Source organism: Nansenia antarctica, assembly GCF_963989245.1.
Source record: "Nansenia antarctica genome assembly, chromosome: 6".
In the NCBI taxonomy this organism is placed as follows: domain Eukaryota; kingdom Metazoa; phylum Chordata; class Actinopteri; order Argentiniformes; family Microstomatidae; genus Nansenia; species Nansenia antarctica.
Genome location: NC_137676.1, coordinates 5,497,684 through 5,507,683, shown reverse-complemented (window position 1 = coordinate 5,507,683; position 10,000 = coordinate 5,497,684). Strand labels below are relative to the sequence as shown.

At 43.8% G+C, this 10,000-nt stretch overlaps 1 protein-coding gene across 1 annotated transcript in view; it reads right to left on the bottom strand.

Moving 5' to 3' along the window:
- Positions 1-10,000, bottom strand: part of camta1a (calmodulin binding transcription activator 1a) — a gene marked incomplete at both ends in the record, with an annotated part of 132,863 nt that overhangs the window by 32,439 nt on the left and 90,424 nt on the right. The window contains 1 exon segment of the mRNA XM_080533531.1: positions 8,933-9,067. Within this exon segment, the coding sequence (XP_080389657.1) occupies positions 8,933-9,067 (135 nt within the window).

The window sequence follows — 10,000 nt, the reverse complement described above, 5'->3', positions numbered from 1 at the left end:
ATAACCTTTAAAAAAGAAAAAAGGGTTCCAAAAATCCCTTCGGCTCTCCCTGTGAGAGAACGCTCGGGTTCCATGTACGGTAGAACCCTTTTGGGTTCCATTTAACAAGGGTTCTTCTGAGCCTTCACCCACAGGGGACAGCCAAATAACCCTATAGGGTTCTACTGAAAGTAGCACCTTTTTTTCTAAGCTTGTGATTGTTTTATAATTCGCAATTCGCAAGAACTCCTCCTCACTGTCCACCTAACACTGGTAATCATAGCTATGGCTAGTAGTTTCCTCACATGGTTCCCTATAAATGTGTGTAAACAAAACCCCCCAAAACAAAAAAACATTAAAAAACGTTTTTTAAAAGCATAAAAAGCAACGCTCACCCCTTATAGCAAAATGACAGCAAAAACCACAAAGCCACACCAGGTTAGCACGCACCTGGCCCGACGCCAGTGCCTTTCCGTTCCAGAGGTCAATACCAATTCAGAATCAAGGCTGAGGTGGACCTTTATAATCTCATCCTACTGTGGTGGAACGCCAGGAAGAACGCACACTAGGTGGATTCACTGCACCTGCGTGTGTCATCTGCTATAAGAGAAACAATGAAATGAAATGAAATGGCTGGCTTACAGTATATCAAACAATACTGTCCTGAAATGTAGGGCAGTTTGATTTGAGGGAGAAAAAAAAAATCTCAACTGAAAACAAAAACGTGTGTATCGCCAACTGGCTGTGTGTGTGCATAGATAACTAACTACCTGTGCTGGCTGAATCATACCAGGCTGGAGGCAGTCGAGAGAGAGAGAGTAATATGAGATATAGATGAGATGTCGGTGGAGGGATCTACCAGATGATGTCTCAATCTGATGTATAGTCCTGTAGCCTGAGGCTCACGGTGCTTCTCCAAGCCATCCATTAATAGGAAGACAATAACACATCTAGGCTAAACACATTCATGGGACTGGAGCCCAGAGCCATGCCGGTGTTCATAGGAACACAACACCTGGAAAGTGTGTTGCTTTTAAACTGCTATTAAGAAAAGTAGCAATTCTTCTTCTTCTGTAGCATTTTGGCTAGTATAGATTATACTTGTTTCTTATGATGACTGATTGATAGATAGATGATTCACTTTCTTAATCAAATGTGTCTGTTAGTAGGTAAGTCGCTTTGGATAAAGACGTCTTCTAAATGGCAAAAATGTAAATGTCAATTAAACTGGTGTAGTAATGCTACTTTAATAAGGTTGTGTGAACAGTGTTACATACAGTATGTTAGTAATCATAGTAATCGTATTGTAATTGCATTGTGATTTGGTCTTTAACTAGGGACCTGTTCCTAAATCATAACGCATTACAACATAATAACGTACAATAACAACATGTTCGATATGATGCGAAGTAACAATTTACTCTAATTAACAGTTAAGAGCTCCAATTAAAAAAAAACTAGGTCACCAACTGTACAAAACAACAACATTTTGCTCTCAATACTTTTTTTTTAGAGAAGTTTAGGCTAAACTTTTGCAGCGGAATTCAGGGATGTTGATTATGTGTGTGGTCTTGAATTGGGTCATCGCAAATTGCCTCCAAAGCTTAAGGGGGAGCATGGCAAGGAGCCACAAATGAGCCATTTTCCTCCGAAGAGCCATTTCCTCCCGCCACAGGTTTCCATCAGTGTAAAACCTGCCCTGTGGTTATCCATTCGCAGGTAAGCATTTCCACTTCACTGGCTGGGTGTACTCTGTATCAATTTAAATGTACCAAATGCTAGCAGCAGTATATAAATTAGCATTACGTCTGTGCTCGGGAAAATTACTGTCTCAGGGGTTTGCTATTTTGTTATCATTAACGGGAATTCTAATAAAATGTAAAGATCTTGTAAGTCATTATAAACTGTCTCCAACCTGCAGTGTATGTGAAGTAGTTTTTCCATTCACACAAATTATGTTGTGAGTTCTCTGTAAATGCATTCAGTGAGGACATAGGGGAAGAAAGAAAGTGAAAGATACTGATAGATAGATAGATAGATAGATAGATAGATAGATAGATAGATAGATAGATAGATAGATAGATAGATATAGTGAGTATGAGTACTAGCCTATACGTGTCGTATATGGAGTAGACCTATAGGCAACAGGTACATGAATAGCCTACACCATTTATTCTGCTTGAGGTGAATATACATGAGCAATCATGGTAATTTAAAATGACAAAGTTGTCATCCCGGATAGGCTTTTGCGAGCGCTAAATGTCGCTCTCCATAGTACCGTGGTGCTGAAAACAGGCGCACACAATGAAGTTGTCCCTCTCAGCTGCTAGAGGGTTGGTTTTTCACAGGATACTTACTGCCACGACATGTTGCTATAGTATTTAGGCTATATTAATAGGAGAGACTACTTTGAACTACTGCCTACTGTTCGTGTGACTTCTGTGAACTATTCTTCTGAAAAAGTGCATAGAATTACAAACTATAGCCTGATACCCATCCAGGTGAAAACAACCAATGAAAACGGCCAACACGTTGACGTTTAACGACACACTTGATTTACCAACGCAAAGAGAATTGATCGCCTGACAAGAACAGCCTCCTGCGAGGCTGCGACAACATAGTGGTTTATATATATATATATATATATATATATATATATATATATATATATGTATATATATATATATATATATATATATATATATATATATATATATGTTATGTATATATACTGCGCTGCACTTTTAAAAACCAATGATCAACAAGCGGAGGTCTGGGGTTTATCATGTATTTAGTTGCAGTGGTGGAAAAACAAGATCCGCTAAACGAGGTTACAGTGTTGCTGTGTTCAAACTTTTACGAAATGAATCAAAGTAAAAAAACAAAACACCACGAAGTAGGTTATACTTGGCATGAAACATTTTGTTAAGCTGACAAATCGTCCATGCAGGACACAGCAATGCGCTATAATTGATGGGGGGGGGGGGGGGAACAAGTCCTATTTTTAACTTGATGACCATGTCCAGTTTTGCGGCATACTTGAAGTCATGAGACGAAAGTACTCAAAGTGTGCAGTCATCAACAGCAGCAACTTCTTTGACGAACACGTGCAAACATCCTTCCCTTAAGCTCCAGAAATTCTCCTTGGAGTTGGTTATGTTCCCTTATAATGGCATCTAGATCTAAAAATGCTGAATTCTCTGCAGGGGATTTCGAGAGTAGTAGGCTCGTATCACGTTCGTTTTTAGAGAAACTGAATGCCCATGGATGTGGCTGTGTGTGAGTGAGTCATAGACTGGAAAAGCATGTTGTTTTAGTCAAAAGTATCATGTAGCCAAACTAATAATGCAGCATGAACTCAACCTGAACACGCATATGAGAGATATTATATTCATAACAAGCTGACAACACGAGCCTACAGAAGTCAGAGACGACTGAGATTAAACGCGAGGCAATAGTTGGTTACTAATACTATGCATGTACAGACTGCTATGCAATGAAGGAGACAGTCATTGTAACACTAAGGTAAACATGAAGTCGTAGTCTTACAACCAAAACATGATCAACAACATTTAGTAAACGACAGACAGAGACACTAGCTGCTGAACTGGATACAACTGCTCATATCCCCAACAACACGACCATGCAGCCAGCTTCGGAGTAGCGGTCTAAAAGCGTGTTTAACTTAACTTCTCCTGCACAGTCAGCCACACGATCAACACCACAGACACACACGAAACAACGTCCAACAAACATTCAACTGAACACATCTAACCTTCTATTGCATTTTCCATTGGTAGAGTCCTGCCCTGCAAGCAAAACTGTTTCCCCCTGCTTGTCTTTAGGAAAAGCAGATGTCATTCACTGGAATCCTCCTGACCAAGTCCTCAACATGCTGCATGTTACTCATGTGCACAGTTGTTGTTTTTTCCCCCCATGCACACAATGTCTTTTTCTTGGTAAATCAAATGACTGATGTTGTGAGTAAAAAATATCCTTGGTTGGTTGTAGAACCTCAATTGAGCACTCATCAACAATGGAACAAAGTGGAAGAGCGACGTGAGGGAAGAGAGAGAGAGAGAGAGAGAGAGAGAGAGAGAGAGAGAGAGAGAGAGAGAGAGAGAGAGAGAGAGAGAGAGAGAGAGAGAGAGAGAGAGAGAGAGAGAGAGAGAGGGAGAGAGAGTCAGAGTGAGATAAAGACCGCTCACTACTCTTCCTCTCCTAGCCCCCTCCCCTTCACTCCTCTCCTCTCCTCCCCCCTCCCTCTCTCCTCTCCTCCTCCCTCTCTCCCTGCGCCGCTGTGCTCAGTCCCCCTCCAGCCTGCAGTAAAATAAAAAGCACCGTGGCGAGTAGAGACGTCGTGCGCACGTGCCGCAGGTAAACAGACGCCCTAGTTTTTCCCCTCTAAGCCCCGTCGTGCTTTTAAAAAGCACCAATCGGCGCTCCGATTACTATTAATAATTTGCGCTTTACTTTTTATCAAATATCCAAATGCCGACCAAGCACCGAGCTGAGGTGGGTAGGCTATATTCGTTTTGTTTTACATTTATTTATTTATTTATTTCTATTTGACGGGAGGAAAAAATATATATACTCGACGCATTCTGACATGGTGTAAACAGCAGCTCGTTGTCTATGGGAAAATGCTTAAAATGCTTTGCCTCGGTGTCTGCGCTAGTTCACCGTGTTTACCTAACACACCCACTGTGACCCTGCATTGTGTGGACACGGTCTCCTGTTTTGCCATGCGGGGTAGGTAGGCAGGCAGTTGTTACAACAGATCGTGACGTTAGAATTATAAGGTTCTATCTCAATTTTTGGTCAAAATTGAGTTTTTTTTACATAATCTGATCCATTAGGTGTGTATTAATGCCTGTGTGGTGTTATTTTTAAAATGTTGACATTTTTTAGTTAGTAATTCATAAAATACAAAGGTTCCATCTCACAAAACAAAACATAATGGAATGTAAAAACGTTGACGCTCAATATCTCTGAACTGCCCTAAACGGAGATAGAACCTTATAATCCTAAACTCACGAGATCTTTACTTTCAGATCAACCTCCGACAACCGGAGTGAGAGATGATCATTCCGTTGCTGCCGCTAATGTATCAGGACTACGTCGGTTGCGGTACGAGAGAGAGCGCTCTCCTAACTAACTCTCCGCTCTCCGGTCAGCGAGGGCCACCGAGTCCGTGGACAGTGAATTATGAGTGTGTAAAAGAGTGCTCTGCAGCTCCGATACAACCTCTGGTTTTTTTTCTTGTTTTTTTTCTCTGTCCTGCCCATGGCTCCGTACCTGCAGTGCTGCAGAGGAAAGGCGCCCCCCTCCCCTCCCCCACTCTGCATTATGACAAATCAAGGCAGGCAGGCAGGCAGTGGTGCCATTAGTACATCATAGCAACACAGAGACTCACCGAGCGGATGGGAAAGCGCACCCAGCAGTGACTATAGTCTATAGTAGACCCACTGCAGCTTTTAAGGACGGCGATGTCGTATTTAAAATGTTAACCGTTATTTAGACTGTTCATTAAAGCCTGAGTTATTTACATGGCGTTATAGGCACACACGATAGTTAGATGTCGCATGTGAGTTGTGACTCATAGACTAGTGTGGATATATAAGTATTTTTTATCCACGTGCACATTCCATTGATGCCGCATATCACGTAAAGCCGTCGTGATAGAGCGCTCCGTGAGAATAAACCGGGAAAATAAAGCTGCTATAGCTGTTAATAATAACAACCGTTATTTCTATAGCACTTTTCCTGCAAACGTTGCAGCTCAAAGTGCTTTAATTAAGCTTTAAATAAGTCAAGTGCTTTATGATGTTACTATACATTAAAGCTGGTGCATTCGTTACAACTTCTCTAAAGTGGCCACACTGACACGTCGACGACATCCAATGTTTATTGGGTAAATAAGAAAATAATGTTTGTCCTGTCGTCGACTTTTCACAATAGACACATAGATAAAAATAAGAGTGATTCATCGTCACGAACCAACATTAGTCTACTCAACACCAACACACAGAAGTCCCTTCTGCCTATGGAGGCAGAGTGACGGAGAGAGAGAGAGAGAGAGAGGGAAGACAACAACGGGTTAATGTGAGTAAGGTAACACAGCAGCCCTGAGTTTTCCCTTTAGGTTTGTGTAGAGTGCGAGTGTCTCACAGCCCCTCCTTAACCGGTTCTGTGAATGAAGCGCGCGAGGCAGAGTAGAGTATGAATGGCGGAATGATCCGCTAATTCTACTGCGCCGCACCTGGGCGCCACCGGCTCCCCCCCCCCCCCCCCCCACACACACACCCCCACACACACACTCCCCCCCCCCTCACACACACACTCCCCCCCCCACACACACACTCCCCCCCCCCACACACACACTCCCTCAAGGGCCGTCTGCAATGCAGCTGTCCCGTCAGCCCGCGCCACACCATGCCCTACTTTATCCTGTCAATGTACACACACTGCAGCAGCGCTCCCCCAGCTCTCTCTCTCTCTCTCTCCCTCTCTCATACACACACACACACACACACACACACACACACGTGACTACCAACAAAAACACAGAAACAAGGAGCCCCGCAGTTACCTCCATCCTTCACCCCCCCATCTCTTATTCTATCAACTATCAACACAGTCTGTCCATCTGCAGGAAACCGACTATCTGTCCGTCCACCAGGATGTCACGTGACGCCCTCGGGTCCCAGTTGTGTCCTTCCTCATCCTGTGTCTTCTACACGTGTCATGGTGACTCCCCTCCAGGGGGGACTATACTTGGCATCTTTCTGATGCTATCTATATATATAGTATATACAGTAGCCTACCAGCCAGAATAATCACTCACTCTCTCTCTCTCTCTCTCTCTCTCTCTCTCTCTCTCTCTCTCTCACTCTCTTAAAAACACACAATTCAAGATCAACACAGAGGTTGCTAATGACGTTGATTTACTGCAGCTATCGATCCTCCCGAAGTGTCCGTCAGAGCAGGACAACTTGGCACAACCGTAGACCTCTCAAAAGACACACAGACTGACTGGACAGACGGTGGTGCTGTGGTCCCGACGCCCCCCCCCCCCCCCCCCCCCCCCCCCCCACACACACATCCCAACACCTCCCAAAAATCCCAACCCAAGCGGGTTTATCGTTAATGGAGCAGGGGAAGACGAAGGGGACACTTCACTGACGAGAATATCTGATATTCAATTTCTGAAAAATCGGTTCAGATTCGGTTAGGGTTCGGGCAGGGCCGCTGCTGGCCATTAGGAAAGCGTTAGGACTAATGGCGGTCTAAATAATGGTATTAGAGCACTATTATATTTAGACCGTGGTAATGGCGGTACTCCACACATAATGGTATCAGAGCGCTAGAACTAATGGTGCTCTAATAATGCTCTAATGGTGCCTATTGTAGTTGTGCTTCATCCTAAAAGTTAAATAATTCATCATTGTGATTGTTATAATGATCATTAGACTGTTTTGGTGCCCTACGCACAGCGTGTGATGCACGTGTACGTAGCGGAGGCCCTGGTTAGGGTTAGGGTTAAGGCTTTGGTTAAGGTTAAGGTTAGAGTTAAGGCTTTGGTTAAGGTTAAGGTTAGAGTTAAGGCTTTGGTTAAGGTTAGGGTTAAGGCTTTGGTTAAGGTTAGGGTTAAGGCTTTGGTTAAGGTTAAGGTTAGGGTTAAGGCTTTGGTTAAGGTTAAGGTTAGAGTTAAGGCTTTGGTTGAGGTTAAGGTTAGAGTTAAGGCTTTGGTTAAGGTTAAGGTTAGGGTTAAGGCTTTGGTTAAGGTTAGGGTTATGGCTTTGGTTAAGGTTAAGGTTAGAGTTAAGGCTTTGGTTAAGGTTAAGGTTAGAGTTAAGGCTTTGGTTAAGGTTAAGGTTAGAGTTAAGGCTTTGGTTAAGGTTAAGGTTAGGGTTAAGGCTTTGGTTAAGTTTAAGGTTAGGGTTAAGGCTTTGGTTAAGGTTAAGGTTAGGGTTAAGGCTTCGGTTAAGGTTAAGGTTAGAGTTAAGGCTTTGGTTAAGTTTAAGGTTAGGGTTAAGGCTTTGGTTAAGGTTAAGGTTAGGGTTAAGGCTTTGGTTAAGGTTAGAGTTAAGGCTTTGGTTAAGGTTAAGGTTAGAGTTAAGGCTTTGGTTAAGGTTAAGGTTAGAGTTAAGGCTTTGGTTAAGGTTAGGGTTAAGGCTTTGGTTAAGGTTAAGGCTTTGGTTAAGGTTAAGGTTAGAGTTAAGGCTTTGGTTAAGGTTAAGGTTAGAGTTAAGGCTTTGGTTGAGGTTAAGGTTAGAGTTAAGGCCTTGGTTAAGGTTAAGATTATGGTTTGGTAGGTCTTAACGTTATTGGATGCTGGTCAGGAAGGTCCCTTTAGTCCCCCTCCCCCAAACCCACATAGACACTGAGAAGACTCCACCGCATGTGGACAATCACACAAAGCAACACACACAAGCACAGCAAGTCATCACGAGGCACACCGCAAACCGTCCTCTGCTGGGAAACGTGAGAAATGGAGAGAGAGATGGAGAAAGAGAGTGAGAGATAAAGGTAGAGAGAGCAAGAGGGACAGGGAGGAGTGGGGGGTGGGGGGGCAGCAAGAGATTGACAAGCAGACTGTCAGAGAGAAAGAGAGAGAGAAAGAGAGCGGAGGAGAGGAGGGAGGGAAGGAGGAGAGAGAGAAATGGAGAGATAGAGAGGAGTGGAGAGAGGTAGAGAGAAAGAGAGAGAGAGAGAGAAAGCAAGAGAGGGAAGGAGAGGAGGGAGGGAAGGAGGAGAGAGAGACATACATGGAGAGATAGAGAGGAGTGGAGAGAGGTAGAGAGAGAGAGAGAGAGAGAGAGAGAAAGCAAGAGAGGGAAGGAGAGGAGGGAGGGAAGGAGGAGAGAGAGAGAGAGAAATGGAGAGATAGAGAGAAGGAGTGGAGAGAGAGAGAGGTGGAGAACTACATGACCATAGAGGTGTGTCCTACCGTCCAGTGAGAGCCAGTCGTGTTGGGACGAGGGCAGGGAAGGCAGGGCGCGGGCCTTGTACTCAAACACCACCGAGTTAGAGATGATCTGGTTACTAGCAGCCACCTGCAGTGTCACCAGCCCAGTGTCATGAGCTGTGTGGAGAGGGACAGAGAGGCAGTCAGACCACACATGTAGTACATACAAACTCACCCAACACTTTATTATTATTAATAATAATAATAATCATCATCTTGGTTTTATATAGCGCCTTTCACAAACCCAAGGACGCTTTACAGATTTTACAGACGGAAAAAGTCAGACAGACAGAACATATGTGGAACACTTGTACACCTTCTCATTCATTCAGATCAGTGTATTCAGGTGTGGGGAATGTTTTCTTGGCACTCTTTGGGCCTGTTAATACCAATCAGTCGTCGCTTGAATGCCACAGCCTATTTGAGTTGTTGCTGACCACCACGTGCATCCCTTCATGGCCACAATGTACCCATCTTCTAATGGCTACTTCCAGCATGATAATGCACCATGTCACAAAGCAAAAGTCGTCTCAAACTGGTTTCATGAACATGACAATGAGTTCAGTAGCAGTGTTCTTCAGTGGCCTTTACTAGTCACTGGATCTGAATCCAATAGAACACCTTTGGGATGTGGAACGGGAGGTTCACAGATTGAAAGTGTGCTTGAAAAATCTGCTGGAACTCCGAGATGCAATCATGTCAACATGGACATGAACAGAATGTCAAAGGAACGTTTCCAACATCTTGTGGAATCAATGCACACAAAGAATCGAGGCTGTTTTGAGAGCAAAGGGTGGCCTTACTCAGTATTAGTATAGTGTTCCTAATAAAGTGTTCAGTGAGTGCATAGCTACAGCACACTTAGGAGCTTTCAGATATTTTCTCTTTCACATGCATGGCCTCCAGCGCAGAGCCAGCAACAATGGTAGATGAGTCACCAGGTCAGTCCATTATAAAAGCTCAGCTTGGCTCAGCTTGGCTCGGCCCTGTAGTGTGAATGAGGGGTTTGTGTGGTGTTCATCTTTGATTCAGACAATTGGTAACACTGCT